The sequence below is a fragment of the Equus caballus genome, chromosome 8 (genome assembly GCF_041296265.1).
Source record: "Equus caballus isolate H_3958 breed thoroughbred chromosome 8, TB-T2T, whole genome shotgun sequence".
NCBI classification, from domain to species: Eukaryota; Metazoa; Chordata; class Mammalia; order Perissodactyla; family Equidae; genus Equus; species Equus caballus.
Genome location: NC_091691.1, coordinates 22,902,041 through 22,919,093, shown reverse-complemented (window position 1 = coordinate 22,919,093; position 17,053 = coordinate 22,902,041). Strand labels below are relative to the sequence as shown.

General features: G+C 43.9%; 1 protein-coding gene across 38 annotated transcripts in view; it reads right to left on the bottom strand.

Annotated features, from left to right (window-relative positions):
• ATXN2 (ataxin 2) overlaps window positions 1-16,806 on the bottom strand; it is a 118,824-nt gene extending 102,018 nt beyond the window's left edge. For 10 of the 38 annotated variants that reach the window (XM_070220138.1, XM_070220146.1, XM_070220142.1 and 7 more), the window contains exon 1: window positions 15,632-16,163. In XM_070220138.1, coding sequence (XP_070076239.1) covers window positions 15,632-15,861 — 230 coding nt within the window. In that variant the 5' untranslated portion in view covers window positions 15,862-16,163. Of the gene's footprint in view, window positions 1-15,377; window positions 15,509-15,631; window positions 16,191-16,418 lie in introns of those variants that run through there. The other 28 variants (XM_070220137.1, XM_070220143.1, XM_070220140.1 and 25 more) reach the window with 10 other exon arrangements.
• Between the last annotated feature and the right edge of the window lie 247 nt (window positions 16,807-17,053).

Here is a 17,053-nt window from a genome sequence, read left to right as displayed (position 1 = left end):
GGAGAATAATGACAGCAGAGCAGACGGAACAGAGGGGGAGCTCAGTACCTGCAGAGGCGATGAGAAAGGAGACCATATTAATTTAAATGGAGGTCATGTTTCGAAGAACCGATGGAAAACATGGCCAGAAAGATAAAACGGGATTCTATCAAGGGTCAGCACATGCCTATGGTCCTGTGGCCTGTTTTTACAACACACTTAAAACACACTTTTCACATTTTTAAAGGGTTGGAAAAAAAAAAAAACAAAAAAGACTGACTGTGGCCTGCAAAGCCTAAAATATTTATCTGGCTCCTAACAGAAGAAGTTAGATAACATCTCTAACAGGATCTCTGGGTTGGATCATGGAAAGCCTTGAAGGTGAAGAGGACCTCAGGCTTGGAAATAGGGTGATTTCTGAGCAGAGGGGTAACCCAATAAAAGTAAAGTTTAATAGCAAAAGTAGGCTAAGTTAAACTGGTGGGCAAAATTAATGTGCTGCAGTAATTAAGAATAAAATGTATGATCTACAAATAACTATGGCATAGCCAGGAATTTCTCTAAAGCCACAAAGGACAGGAATCATATCCTCAACTATTTAATCTCTTCTTTTTGAAGGACTAATGTGTCCTCCTGAAGTCTTGTTCAGTGTATCCTTCTAGCCCCAGGGCTATGCAGCCTCTAACATAAGAGAGAGTGTGGAAAAGTGAGTTTTACATTCTAATTTTCCCATAGAAACATCCTAAGTGGTGTTCGGGTTCTTAGATCAAGCCACAAATGCCTTCTTAACTCAAGACATGATACAATAATACTTAGTTCAAATTAATCACGGGTTACAATTGACTATCTGATAAAATAGGCAAGTGCAGAAAACTAACCACCATTTATAACATTGTTTCCAAATTTGAAAATAAAAATCATAAACTTTTGGATCCAGACTCATTTATAAATAGAACTGCCACAACTAAGGCATGGGCAATTGAAGCCATTTTACGGCTAACAATAATGACTGAACTGTTTTCTTCCATCGATTTTTATCGGTTTTTGTTTTGTCATAGAGCTATACTAGAAGCAATGGAGCAGTTATTAAAAGCAAACGCTTTGAAGTCTTACAGAGTTAGAATCTCGGCTTCATCACTTGCTAGCTCTGTGACCTTGGGCAAGTTCCTTAATTTCTCTTAACCACCACTTCCCTCATCTGTAAAATGGATATGGTACTACCAACCTGACAGCCTGGGCTGTTGTAAAGATTAAAGTATATATAAGTAATGCACTTGGCACAGTTCTTGAAACCTAATAGGCACACAATATATGGTAATTACCATTACATAAATAAAAAGCTCTCTATCAACTGTTTTCACATCACAGATATCTTGACTTTTTTTTCAGAAAAATGCCTACTATTACCAATTGGCTCAGATACGCTACTTTTTTCTAACATGTTTTATATAAAAAAAAAGTTTTATAATAAACAAGAGGTCTTATTTAGTCTCTGACCTTTTATATTTGGCTAAAAATATGCAGACTTCCTATAACATTACAGACTATGAATATCTAAATTCCATATCTGTCACAAATGCAAATTCCTCATTTTCTCCACTTTTCATCCTAAAGAGTTGCTGAAGTACAGTCCTTCACCCAGTGAAGCTAGTGACTCAAGTTTCTGGTCAATTAAAATAAGAAACTAATTGTCACATTCCTTAAATCCATCACTAGTTGTCTTCTCCTGTTCTCGCTTGTGTATATCTTTTCAGAGATCCTAAATACAATAATGGTAGTCATTCCATCTCTGCCACTTTCAAGCTGAGTAAATTTAAACAGGTTATTAGCTTCTCTGGGCCTTAACTTCCTCATGGGTAAAATGGTACAAGGCAACAGATTATCTAATAGTACTGTGTGATAACCAAATGAGAAGAAAAAAAATATGCGTGTGTGTGCGTGTGTGTATGTATGCATGCATGCCCTAGCAGAATAGGAAGCTCATGGTGGGGTCCACTGAATAATTGTTTTTCCTTTCCCTTCCCTTTCAATTATGACCCTAATCAGCTTTCACAAACTTAGACCAGGAGGCTTCTCAAACATATTGATTTCTATGACTAGCCAGTGGCTATCCCTAGAGCATTAAAAGAAATAAGACCCTTAGCAACATATTAGACTACTCATAAGATGGCCTACCTTTTGATGAAAGCAATAAATTTTTTTCCCTCTCATCTAAAAGATTTCCTTCCAATATTTTATAAGACAGAAGCAAGCATTAGCAACTCAAGCCTATCAGGAGGCCGCAGGGGTGGTCTGATCTTTCTGCCTGTCTCCCCCACCAGCATGTAAGCTCCAGGAAGGGAGAGACTTCATCTGCCTTGTTCACTCCTGTCTCCCCAGAGCCAAGCCAACAGGAGGTACTCAAAATAAAGTTTAACTATGGTATGCCCATAAAATAAATACCATAGTCCTTCTGAGACAACAGCTTTTCCTTGACAGGGTGAAATCATCTGCTTAATAATGAAACCAACACTTATATAGTCAATAAATAATTTACTACTTACTAAGTTTACAAAATTGTACAAGGCACTTGTCCCTGTCCTCATGATGCTCTAAATCTAGAAGTAATACAAATACGGTTTAAATTAACTTATTTACTTCTAAACAAGTCAGATCCCAAAGTTTCTTGTTACCAAAGTTGATATACAAATGGCAAATAAGCATACGAAAAGATGGTCAACATCATGAGGCATGAAGGAAACGCAAATACGAACCACAACCAAACACCACTACACAGCCACTAGAACGGCTAAAATTAAAGACCAACGTACCATGTTGCAAATCAATTATACCTCAATTAAAAAAAAAAAAAGACTAACATAGCAAGTGTTGCCAAGAACTGGAGCAGTTAGAAATCTCATACATTGCTGACGGGAATATAAAACAGTACAGACACTTTAGCAAACAGGTTGGCAATTACTTTTAAAATTAAACAAACACTTGCCATACAACTCAGCAATCCCATTTTTATGTATTTAACCAAGAGAAATGAAACCATTACAACCACACAAAACCTATACATAAATATTCATAACAGCTTTGTTCATAAGAGCCAAAAACTGAAAACAACTTAAATGTCCATCACTTGAACTGTGGTACAGGCATGCGATGGAACACTACGCAGCAATAAAGAGGGAAAACTACTGCTACATGCAGTAACACAAATGAATCTCAAAGCATCACGCTACATGAGGGAAGCCACTAACCAACAGCTGCATACTGTATGACTCCATGTATATGACATTCAGAAAAGACAAAACTATAATGACAGGATTGCCAGGGTTGGAGGACGGGGACTGACAGAAAAGAGGCACAAGGAAGCTTGATGGGTGACACTATGACTGCGGTGGTGGCTAAACAACTACATGTTTTTCAAAACTCCAGAACTGTACACTAAAAGGGTGAACTTTATGTAAATTATATCTCACTACATCTAACTAAAATACAATCTACCACAATAAGGAATAACTGTCTAGCAATTTAAGCTAAATCACAGTGCTCTGAGCAATGAAATTTTTACAAAGTCTCTTCGGTATATCCATGTGTTCCTAAGTCCAAAATGGACAGGAGGCGGCTCTGAAGCTCTGTTTACAGACCCAACACACGAACATCCTGCTGGGCACCTTTTCGCAAAAGACAACCTTCTCGTAGTCATCTTCCGCAGTGTCACTGGGAACGTCTTAGACCCTCTGTTCACAGGACTGTGAAACTGCAGGGCCGTTTGTACATCTTGACAAAAGTTTCAACAGCAGCACCTTACTTTAGTGTTCTCCCAAGTCAACAAATTAACATTGTTAGCTGCAAACTTCCAAGTTTTTCCATTTCATCCATTAATTCTCTTTATCTTTTGCTGGTTATTATTGACAAAATAAAAATTGTAGTTTTGGGGGCCAGTCCTGTTGCCGAGTGGTTAAGTTCACGTGCCCTGCTTCGGTGGCCCGCGGTTCACCAGTTCAGATCCTGGGCGGGGAGCTACACACCTCTCATCAAGCCACGCTGAGGTGGCATCTCACATAGAAGAACTAGAAGGACCCACAACTAGGATATACAACTATGTACTGGGGCTTTGGGCAGAAAAAAAAAAACGGCAACAGATCTTAGCTAAGGGCCAATATTCTTCTTCAAAAAATAAGATGTACTTTTTGGGGCTGGCCCGGTGGTGCAGTGGTTAAGTGTGCACATTCCACTTCAGCAGCCCAGGGTTCTCTGGTTCAGATCCCAGGTGCAGACATGGCACCACTTGGCTGTGGTAGGCGTCCCACATAGAAAGTAGAGGAAGATGGGCACAGATGTTAGCTCAGGGCCAGTCTTCCTCAGCAAAAAGAGGAGGGTTGGCAGCAGATGTTAGCTCAGGGCTAATCTTCCTCAAAAAAAAAAAAAAAATATATATATATATATATATATATACTTTTTGCTCTCTGTCCTTCAGAATAATTTGTCCTGTCCCAAGCCATCATTTTCCTACTACTTATAACGTTTTTTCAATTTCTCATTTCTACTATAATCAAATGCTTTCTTGTGACTGGCGCTGTCAATACTCACTGCTGCAGCACTTGTTGAAAATGACAGCTTTGGGGCCAGCCCCATGGCCTAGTGCTTAAGTTCGCACATTCCACTTCAGCAGCCCAGGTTCAGTTCCCAGGCACAGACCTACACCACTTGTCAGCAGCCATGCTGTGGCAGCGACCCACACACAGAACAGAGGAAGACTGGCACAGATGTTAGCTCAGGGTGAATCTTACTCAGTAAAAGAAGAAAAAAGAAAATGACAGCTTTAACAACAATAAACTAAGCTCAAACACAGTAAACATATAGAGAATTTTACAATGACAGAAACAGTTGACTATGAAATGACCATAAACACCAACAATGGCCATCAGCTGGCAGGGTTAACCCACCTTTGTTCCAGGGTGTAGCTTTGTTCCTATCTCAGAGTTCATCCTATGGACACAGTCTGTAAGTAGAGGAGCTGCTGCACTCAAATACAAGGCACTGTGCACTGAATGCCACAGGAATGGGACCCACCAAAAGCTACAGGAGCACAGAAGAGGGAGGAATCACATTTTTCTGGGGTAAACGGTGAGACACTGTGCAAGAGAGGTTCTGGGCTAAGACTTTAAAGACATATTTAAGAGGATGAGACAACTAGACTGGCAGAATTTGATTTATACTGGAGAATAAATACAGTGTGCGCAATGTGTGAAGAGACTTGACTATCAGGCTGAACAGTCTAGATCTGATTGGGGTAGTTAACGAGAGCCACTAAAAGTTTCTCAACGGAAAGGGGACACAAAGAAAGACGTTTTGTGGAGATTCTTGTGGCAACGAAAAGAGCAGGAAGTATCTGGACCTGGAGAGACCAATCAGGAGGGGAGCTAAGGTACAGTTAGCAAATACCCTCTAGTGCCCTTAACAGAAAGACGCACCCCACCCCTATCTCTATCCACACCCCTTCTCTAAAGCCAGATGGAATGTCAGAATCCTCTACATAACATTCCAATCAATCAGAATTGGCATATAAGGTGAAACTATCTGCCATCTAGGTTAAGGATCAGAACAGGATAGTCACAGAGGTAAGGAAAGGAATGCCTGGTAGGAACACTACAGAGGAACTTCATTTTGGATTCAAGTTCCTAAGTTAAAAGGACTAGAGACACTCTTCCACTTGAAATGTATGTGACAGAAAACAAAAAATAGCAAAGTAGAATAGAGCCTTTGCTAATTGGAACACTCAGAAAGTGAATTTTTTCTAGATAGGTGCATCTTTATTACTGAATAAACATCTAATTTTGAAAACAAGTCTTAAGAAATATGTCACATTAGAAAGAAAAGGGGACAAGAATCTACAGTCAGTTATGCAGCCAATGATGGGAGAACTTGGGCATATAATCTCCATGGTCTTAGTTTCCTCACCTGTAAAGAGAATGAGAACTAAAAGTCCACCAGAGCCACTTCCAACTCCCAATTTGTATGATTCTAAAATACTGAAGGTTTGCTATGTGCCAAGAATATAACGCAAAAGAATTTAGTACCTCACTTTTTAAGGAAGGTATTCTTTTCCCTCCTTAACAGACATAGAAACTGAGCCTGAGAGTGAGCGAGTGACTTGCCCATTCATTCATTCAAACACCTCGCCACTTACTAAGTGCCAGGCACTGTCACAGGAAATTGAGATACAGCAGTGAACAAAATTAAGGTCCTGCCCTCACAGAACTTGACTATTAGTTACCAAGGGGTGAAACCTGATTCTAGCCTAGACTGGGGTTACCAGATAAAATAAAGGATGCCCAGTTACATTTGCATTTCAGATAAATAACAAATAATTTTGTCCTATGCAATTTGGGACATTTTATACTAAAAAAATTAGTCATTGTTTATCAGAAATTCAAATTTAACTGGGCACCCTGTATTTTTATTTACTAAAACTGGCAACTCTAGCCTAGACATAACTGCAAAACCCTTCCTCAATCCTTTTTTTTTTTTTTTTAAATATTTTATTTTTCCTTTTTCTCCCCAAAACCCCCCAGTACATAGTTGTATATTCTTTGTTGTGGGTCCTTCTAGTTGTGGTATGTGGGACGCCGCCCCAGCATGGTTTGATGAGCGGTGCCATGTCCGCGCCCAGGACCCAAACCAACGAAACACTGGGCCGCCTGCAGCGGAGCGGGTGAACTCAACCACTCGGCCCGGGGCCAGCTGCCCTTCCTCAATCCTTTTACTACCACATCTCAGTGCCTCTAAATCAGTGACTGACGATGCCAATGAAAAACCAGGTTATGGTGCAACACAGTATATATACATTAACTCAAACTGTTAAAGTTAACTGAAACTTTAAACAACTCTCACCCTTAACAATGCAATGCACTCTAATATCTTCTGTTCTTTTTCACCTTTCTGAAAACGCTTGTCATGACCCACTGAAGTGATTTTACAATCTACTAAGGGGTCATGACCTACAGTTTGAAAAATACTTCTTTGAAAGATAATGAAAAACAATTTAACCTTGTCTTATGAGGCACAATTATGAACACATCAATTAACTACATCATGCTATAAAACAGTAATGCCTCTGGAGTCTACTAAGGCAAAGAGCTATAAACATACAGTTAAAACTCCTAGGATGGTAGGGACTGGCCTGGTGGTGTAGTGGTTAAGTATGCATGCTCCCCTTTGGCGGCCCGGGGTTTCCAGGTTCGGATCCCAGGTGCAGACCTACACAGTGCTCATCAAGCCATGCTGTGGCAGCATCCTACATATACGTAAACATATAATATATAGTACATATATAGAAGAGAGAGAGAGGAAGATTGGCACAGATGTTAGCTCAAGGCCAATCTTCCTCACCAAAAAACAAACAAAAAACACACTCTCCTAGGATGGTATACTTTTTGAGCTCTTTTGTCTGTTTTTTATAATTCTCCCATCTTTTTTTTTTTTTTAAGATTTTATTTTTCCTTTTTCTCCCCAAAGTCCCCAGGTACATAGTTGTGTATTTTTAGTTGTGGGTCCTTCTAGTTGTGGCACGTGGCATGCCGCCTCAGCATGGCTTGATGAGCAGTGCCATGTCCGCACCCAAGATCTGAACCAGCAAAACCCTGGGCTGCCGAAGCAGAGCACATGAACTTAACCACTCAGCCATGGGGCCAGCCCCAAATTCTCCCATCTCTTACCTTTCTATCATGCTATTATTTCTCACTGCTGTCAAGATGTTTGCCTGTAAAAGTTTTACCTTTCTATTTGCTGACAATCCATACATCAAAAGAGCAAGCTAGAGGGGCCAGTCCAGTGGTGTAGTGGTTGGCTTGGCACACCCTGCTTTGGCAGGCCAGGACTCACCAGTTCAGATCCCAGGCACGGACCTACACATCACTTATCAAGCCATGCTGTGGCAGGCCTCCCACATATAAAATAGAGGAAGATAGGCACAGATGTTAGTTTAGGGCCACTCTTCCTCAGCAAAAAGAAGAGGACTGGCGACGGATGTTAGCTCAGGGCTAATCTTCCTCAAAAAACAACAACAAAAAAACAAGCTATGTAGAATCATATATAATTAAAAGCAAATCAACTCTGAAAGAGGCCCTGAAGAGTTCCCCTTTCTGTAATCTGCACAAACTTCGGTGTAAAGACCTTAAGTCTCTTCTCTACCTAATTTTCAAGTGTGTAGGAATGAAGATAGTTAATACGGTCCACAAAAAATGTTTGAGCCCCAAAAGAAAAATACACAATTTAGTTCAAAACTAGCTTTTTTTAAAACTAAAACTATAATCAAGATTAATCTTGACTGTTTACAAAGATTACTGCCAAGAACATTTTTTAATATTTGATTTATAAAAAGCAATATGAACATAAAGTGGCAATCACATATATTTGACCATTGATGGGGCCAGCCCCGTGGCCGAGTGGTTAAGTTCGCGCACTCCGCTTCGGCAGCCCAGGGCTTCGCCGGTTTGGATCCCAGCGCGGATATGGCACCGTTCATCAGGCTATGCCGACGCGGCATCCCACATAACACAACAAGAAGGACCCACAACTAAAAAAATATATACACACAACTATGTACTGGGTGGCTTTGGGGAGAAAAAGGAAAAATAAAAAAATCTATTTAAAAAAAAATTTGACCAATGACAACACTGTTAGCTAAAACCTCTCAAGATAATACTTTCAAGAGGACAACATTCTAAAGTTCTGATACACTTAATAAAAATAAGCCACAGTCATTTATAATGATATCGCAGACAAGCCTCATACCATAAACTGATGGGATTTACAAAGACTCCATCACAGAACGTCATTTTATCCAGTTCCCAAAATGCAGTTAGCTATTAATCACGGCATGAAATTGATATTTTATAGCCACTTGACTCAATTTCAAGCCTTAAAGTATAAGAAATATACACAATTTTCTTTTAAATTAAAAGGAATTTCAAATTTTCACATGAATACAACTGCAAATAATTTTCAGCAAATAAAACATAAAGTTAATAGTTGTGGCAAATTTTCATAACAACTCAGATCCAAAACAATACTAAACCATTAAAAATAATAAAACCAGCAACGTGGATGGACCTCGAGGGTATTATGTTAAGCGAAATAAGCCAGTCAGAGAAAGACGAACTCTATATGACTCCACTCATAGGTGGAAGTTAGTATATTGACAAGGAGATCTGATCGGTGGTTACCAGGGAAAAGGGGGGGTGGGGGGAGGGCACAAAGGGGGAAGTGGTGTACCCACAACATGACTAACAAAAACGTACAAGTGAAATCTCACAAGGTTGTAATCTATCATAACATTAATAAAAAATAATAATAATAATAATAATAAAACCAAGGACTTCATATTTAAGTAGAAGATTTCACACACATATGTACAAAATTACATTTTTTTTTTAAATAAGGAACTAAGACCTCCTATTTTAGCAAGCCAAACTCAAGGTTACAAAAAGATATCCTGAAGGGCAAGGACTGTCTGCGGTTGTGTATTCTTTAAAATACACAGTATGATCTTGTTTATGTCTATGTCTGTGTTTATTCAAAGGGAGGGATATAATAAAATTCTACAAATATGTTGCTTTGGGCAAGTCCCCTAACCTCTCAAAGCTTAGGGGTTTTTTCCCTTCTATTTTAAGATAAGATTTTGTGTTATTTCTTCATGCTCTAAAATTCTAATTTTAGGAAAAACATGTTTTAAAAAATGACACATATTGTTGAATCCGAAACAATATGTACCACGATTCCATTTTGTTTAACACATATATGTACATGTTCAGTCTGAAAAGATATATACCAAATTTCTAACAGTGGTTATCTCAAAGGCAAGACTGTGGATGATTTTAATTTTAAAGGGGTTTGGGCTTTTTAATTGTTTTGTTTTTTAATTCTATGCACTCTTACTTTTCTACAATGACTATTTAAAACTTACTGTTTTTCAAATTGCAAGAGAACTTTCAAATATAAATCAGTCAGTACTTATACGAAGATCGTTTCTCAATTTATTAATTTCAAGAATAAATGTGCCCTAGACAATGGTTCAAGTACAGCTCTTATCTCTATTATACCATAAGCAGCTTAAGATCAGGGACCACATTCTATGCCTATCTGTATGCCCCAAAGCACTAAATTATGTATATGTATGTGTACGTGTGTATGACATAAAATCTCTTCAATTAATCGGTGTTTTAAACAACAGGAAAAGTGGTTTATGACACAACTGCCTACAAAATTGCAAATCTGCTTTGTTTGGCAAGCACCTTAATGGAGAATAATACTGTTCTATGCAGAACATTCATCTTCAAAAGCAGAAGAAATTCTTTTTGATTAGGAAAAATACAGTTTAAGGATTTCAAAAAACATTAAGATATAGCTCAACCTATTTCCAACCATTAGTACTGCTAGTGAAGGTTATAAGTTCAAAAGTGTCTATGTTACAAATTATAGATTTAGATGCTACAACCTTTCAAAGGCTTGATACCAGCTTCATATTCACTGATGAGTAAATTTTCTCATAAAAACATTCCTATTTTTGAAGTCTAACATCTAAAGAGGCAAAAAGACCTCAAGAGAAAAGAGCATTCTTTATTTTAGTAACACTATTGCTAAAAAGACACTGTATCAGCCTCTTAAAATCCTGGTATGGTAACAGTATAGATGACCCAGATATGCTTCAAAATAAGAAAAGTACTTTCACTTAAAAAGACACAGTAGCAGACAGGCCTGTTAACAAACTCTATTTAAATCTCTATTGAAGTTGTCACAATCATTTGAAATAGCTACAAAAATAGGGTTTTGTTCAAGCTCAATTCTTTATACAATATCAAAATACTATTACTATTTAGCCAAAAAGGAAATTACAATTCCAAGGGGAAAAATCTTCTAAAACCTTAAAATTCTTTTCAAGGCATAAAAACACACTTTGCTATGGTGAAAGTAAGTTGTGACACAGCTGTAGATATTTAGGTCAAAAAAAATCAGATCCTCTTTTAAGGCGAAACATATGGCTATTAAATAGCTATGATATGAGTTAACATCCCCTGTGTAAAATTATAACAGTCTAACTAGAGAAACAGAAAATAGAAGTTTACATTTAACCAAAAAAGAAACACAATGACTGATACCATGAAAGTTTTGACTTTTCAGAAAGCAAAATCCTTAAGCAACTACAGGCTTACTTTTTTCTCTGACAAAGATAAGCAATTTGATGTAGGTTTTTGATCAATCTTAAAAAGTATATTTTCTCTAGGTATTTGGGATGAAAATCAAACTGATTAGGTAAAATAAATAAGCCCAATAGAAAGACATCTTTTTAACAACCACCTACAGTTTACCTCAAATGACATGTCAATTAACTTTTTTGGTCCCATCTTCAGATTTGGTTATTATTAATACTCACACAAAACAATGAATTAACAAAGGATACATGACGCAGTTTAAATCTTATAAATTACAGAGAGGGCCATATGACTGACTAATCTAGATAAAAAGCAAATAGCTAACTACCTCACCGTCAAAACTCTGCTCAAATGTTACATGCCCAATGAGGCCTCCCTAACCCATTTAAAATCGCAACCCACTCCCTTCTCCCACACTCCCAATTATACCCTAAACCTGCTCTCCCCTAATCCCATAGCTCTCATGGAATATCATAGACAGTTTGCTAATTTAATGTCTCTTGCTTATTTTCTGGTTGATCACATTAGGATATAAACACCAGGAGGGCAGCTATGTCTGTTTTATTCATTGATATATCCCAAGCACCTACACCTGCCTTGTACAGAGATTTTCAAAGAATTTATGTGTTGAATGAACACAGATGTTTTTAGGCTCTCCTAGAAGATATTCAAAGGGATGACTATCTCACTGATACTTACATGGAAGCATGATGAACAATTACACTAAATTGCAGTATAATTTCTAAGTTGCAATGCCTTAAGAGAAAGCTGCAGTACAAGTACTAAGCTGAAAACTACTCAAATAAAAAGGTTTTATTCACACCTAATCCTGTATCCAAAGAAATTCTAATGTTATATTATTTAGGACTGTGAATAGGATTCGCAGGATTGTAAATCCATTTTTTTTAAAACAGGAAAGGGAATGTGGAAGGGAAAGAGATAGAGATTAACCAATGATAATTTCCAGTAGTACCATGAAACTACATAAATTGACCAGAGATAATTTGGTGATAGGCTAGCAGCTAATAAAAAATACCCCAACCATCAAAAAGCTTTCAAACAAGTTGCACAGGTTTTCATCCCTCTACTCAGAAATATCAGCACAGGGGCCAGCCCCATGGCCGAGTGGTTAAGTTCACGCGCTCCACTTCCTCGACCCTGGGTTTCACCAGTTGGGATCCTGGGCATGGACATGGCACCGCTCACCAAGCCATGCTGAGGCGGCATCCCACATAGCACAACCAGAGGCACTCACAACTAGAAAACACAACTATGTACTGGGGGGCTTTGGGGAGAAAAAGAAGGAGGAAAAAAAAAGATTGGGAACAGTTGTTAGCTCAGGTGCCGATCTTTAAAAAAGAAAAAAAAAGAAATAGCACAATAGATAAACCATGTATCCTCATTAGTATTAACAGTTTTTTTCAAAGCATCTTCACATATATTATTTCATTACATCCTCAGAGAAACCAAATTCAAACTCAAATATAATCAAGTAAATAACAAAAGCACTTAATAATGTATGCACTTGACAGTAAATGCAACTTTTCCCTTGAAAATCCTCCCCAGTGTTTGACAAATGACAAAGAAATCATTCTATAGAAGAGACACCTTCTTGGCACTGGAAATGAATACAAGTCTTCTAAGAGGAAGATGGCGCAGCAAGCAAGAGCCATAAACGTCCTGAAGCTCTTTGGCCCAGTAAAACCACTCCTGGGAACTTTCTCTAAGGAAATTATTAGACTGAGGCAAAAAGCTAGGAATATAAAGCTGTTTACTGCACCACTGTCTATAATAACAAAAACGTGGAAACCCAAGTCTCAACGATAGAGAACGGTTAAGCAGAAACCTAAACAAATTTATAATACAACATTAAGGAGAAAAAGACTGAATGCAAAATAACATACACAATCACTAAACCTACACAAAAATGAATAAAGGCAAAAATAAGAATTGGATTAAGGTAAAATTATGTTCAAACTTTCATATTGTGGTTACATTGTTCTAAGAGAAAACAACCACCTTCTAAAACGTATTATGACAAGACAGAATAAATTTTTGAAAGACATGAAAATCCACTATTCACCAAAAAAAAGTCAAATATGATGAAACATTATTTAAAGCAGACGTGAATTTCTAGACTTTCAAGAATATTTCGCTATCTCTAAATATGTCAAACCCAATGCTGCACTTTTTCTTCTCCCGTAGTCCCAGAAACTTATTTTAACTGTCAACACACACACACATAAGTGAGACTCTAGAAATTGCCATGGCTTACAAAGAATCTAGTTACAGTGATTCAAAACTGAAAGGAATTCTGCAAGTATATCAACTAAAGATATGTACAAGAACAAAACTTCACATTATATAAATCCAATACACTAAAAAAACCCCACATATTTATCAAAAAGAATAAGTGCCACACTTTATGCCTCAAGTAAAATAAAGGGAGAAGGAATCTAAGTTAACCCTAAGTGTTTGTGATGCCTCAAGGAACAAACAGAAAAAGACCTGCGGTACTAAAATATTCCAAATACTTTTGATCACCCAAACCATTCTGGAACAGATTCTTTATAATTTTTAAGCCTAAGGAGAGTGGATGCAACTTAAAAGGCTTAATGTTAATTTTTAATTATTTGAACAAGTTGAACGAATCTGCCAGATTTCTGATACCTAAGAAGGAAAAAACAGTGCATCTTTTTGTATAAAAATTATATTTACAATTTTTCCATTTTTCACTATGGATGCCACTGAAAAAAGGGAAACTGGAGTTACAGAATCCTAGGTGGAAAGAGCTGGGAAACCAGGCACTTCATCTGAACTGGTCTGACTAGGTAGTCGTCTGTGGGTGCTTCCGACAAGGGGGACCTAGGAGTAGGGGGTAGGGTAGAAGTCAAAAAACCAATGGTCCCCCTCCTCGCACTGAAGGCAGAATTCCTTAAAAAGCAGCTCTGATTCATCTTGATGGGTAACTTCTCCTACCAAAAATGAAAATTCTTTGGAAACGGATTGCTGAAAACCTGTTTTCAGAAAGAAAACTCCGTGCATGAAAAACTCCCCTTCTCCCACCTTCTAAAGCCCACGACGTCTATTAAGAAGCCCCCCGCAGCGGCCCTGCAAACCCCACCTAGGCCCGAGGGAGGCACGCGGCGCCCGCAGCGCGGAGGGGCGCGGGGCACGGGGAGATGGACCCGCGTGCCCTTGGAGAGCGCTGGCGGCACTCCCCAAGTTAAGGACACTGGCCACAATGGAATGGAGTCTATTGACATTGCTGCCCCGGCTGAACACTAAGCATTTTCCCTGTTCGTGACACGCGAACCGACAACCACCCCCCTACCCGGCCTCCCCGCACACACACCCCCTCCAGGGGCACCCGGCTAGCTGAGACAGCACGGAGCCCCCCGTCTCGACCACAAGCCTGGCTCACGGGGGGGAAGGGGGAGACGACGCAAGGAAACAGCCGCATTTCTGCCCCCGGGAGCCCCTCCACGTCCCCTGCTGCAATCCCTCTCCGCTCCAAATTCCAAACACCGGGGCGGGGGTTGGAGGAAAATGCGCAACGCGCCGGCTGCCCGCCGCCCGCCCCACGTGCCCTGCCCGGCCGGGCTCCGCACGCGCGCCGGCCCGGCCCTGCCCACCGCTCCGCAAAGGCGCCCCTCGGCGGCGGCCTCGGCACAGCACTGCGGCTCGGCCCGCGCGCCGGGAGGCCTGCGGGGGAAGCGGCGCCGGGAGGGGGCCGGGCCCCGCGCCCCGCGCTCGGAGGGGCCGCTGCGGGAGACGGCCGAGCCCCCGCCGCCGCCGCGGGGTTCACTGGGGGCGGGGGGGGCGGGGCTACTGCGCCCCCATCGACCCGGCCCTTCGAGCTGCCCCGGGCGGGGCGCGGGGTGGGCGAGGGCACTGCACAGACCCTGCTGAGTCCAGGGGAGCCCTGCGGCCGCCCCTCCAAGAGCAGGGGGACGCCGCCCGGACCCCCACCCCCACCCCGTTATACCCCACTGGGGGACTCGGCAAGTTTCGGGAGACGGCACCCAAACCTCAAGCCCCCTGCACGTTACCATCCCCACAGCGGCGGGGGCGCTGCCCAGGCATCCCTCACGGCGGGGGGGAGGCTCAAGAAGGGGGCAAGGGGGCTGACAACCGCCGACACCCGTGACCCCCGCCCCAGCACTGGCCCCCAGAGCGGGAGGCGGCCCGGACCTTCCATCTTGACCGCTCCGGGGAGGGGATGGGGATGTGGCAGGACGCTGGACACCGCCTGACGTCCCCGGAGGGACCGGGGCGCCCCCTCCCCCGCCTCCGGACGGGAGCCCCACCCCCACTGCGGCCCCCCGCCCACCCTCCCCGCCCCCCCGGCCGGCCGGTCACGGGGCGGGGACGGCGCTGCGGCCGGGGGGAGGGGACGCGAGGCCCAGGCCGGCCCGGAGCCGAGGGGGCTGGGGCGCGACACCCACCTGCCCAGGCCGGGCCGCCCGCCGCCCGCGCCCGCCGCCGCCGCCGCCGCCGCCGCCGAGGAGGAGGAGGAGGAGGAGGCAGCCACGGCCGAGGACGACGACACTGAGGACGAGGACGGCGGCGGCGCGGCGGCGGGCGACGTGAGCAGGCCGCCGCCGCCGGGCTTGCGGGCATTGGCGGCCGCGGGCGGCTGCTGCTGCTGCTGCTGCTGCTGGGGCTTCAGCGACATGGTGAGGGGCCCATACACCGGCCCGCACGCCGGGCGGGGACAGCCGCGAGCCGGGCGCGCCGAGGAGACGCCGGAGCGCGGCGGGGACGCGCGGGCGCCGAGCGGGGAGGCGCGAGCTGGCGCGGCCGGGGGGGCGCCCGGGCCGGCGAAGGGGAGGAGGACGACGACGAAGGGGCGGGGAGGCCCGCCGAAACCGAGGAGCCGCCGGGAGCCGGGCCGGGCCGCGCCGCCGCCGTTGCCGTTGCTACCAAAACAGTCTGAGGCGGAGGGAGGCGAGCGCTGCCCGGAGGGAGGGGGGCCGGGGCCAGGCGGGGGAGGGGCGGCGGAGGGATACGGGCCTGGAGCCGCGCCGCCGCCGCCGCCCCGCCCGCCCCGCCGCGCCGGCCGCGGGAGCGAGCGCCGCCCGGGCCACCTGGCGGCGGCGAGGCGGCGGGGCTCGATGGCCGCCGTGGGGCCCCGGGGAGCTGCGGCTGCCGAGCGCATCGGGGGTCGGGTCCACATAGGCGCCGCGTGGCGCTGCCGGGTGGGCGCGGAGGTGCGGGACGGGGATTCTTTACCGGAAGTCGGAAGGGTCGGGCGGAAGCAGAACGTGAGGCGGTCCGGGGCCGGGAGGGACACGTGAGGAGCGGGCGCCGCGCTGGGCCGCGCTCGCGGGGGTCGGATGAGGGCCCGGCGGCCGGCCCCGGCCGGATCCGCCCTCCTCGAGGCGGGTCTGCCCTTCGGAGAGGGCGTGTCTGTGTTCGGCTGCAGGGCCGGCCTAGAGTAGAGGACCGGAGGGAAGCGATTCCTCCCCGCCTCCTTCTCCCCGGTATTCCATCACCGTCCTCCGACGGCTAGGAGAACCCGAGTCCGCCCTGTCCTGTTTGAGAGGGAGAGACGGAGGCTCAGATGTTATCCGTGTGCAGCAGGAGGTGTTGGCCACTGCACGGACACCTTGCTCAGCCCCCACCTGATGCCACCTAGAGAATGGACTGCAGTGACTTCTGGGCGGGGACTGTCTTGCTCCTATCAAGCACCTGGAACACAAGCATCCCATAGTTTTCTTTGTACCCCCCACCCCCCCGCACCTGGCACACAGTAGGCTCTCACATGTCCCTGGGTGTCTAAGAGGCAGGCTGTCCTGTCTTTCTCTGCCAAAGATGACAGGGTCGGAATGGAGCAACCTCCCGGGGCCACTCTCAGCTGGTTCCCT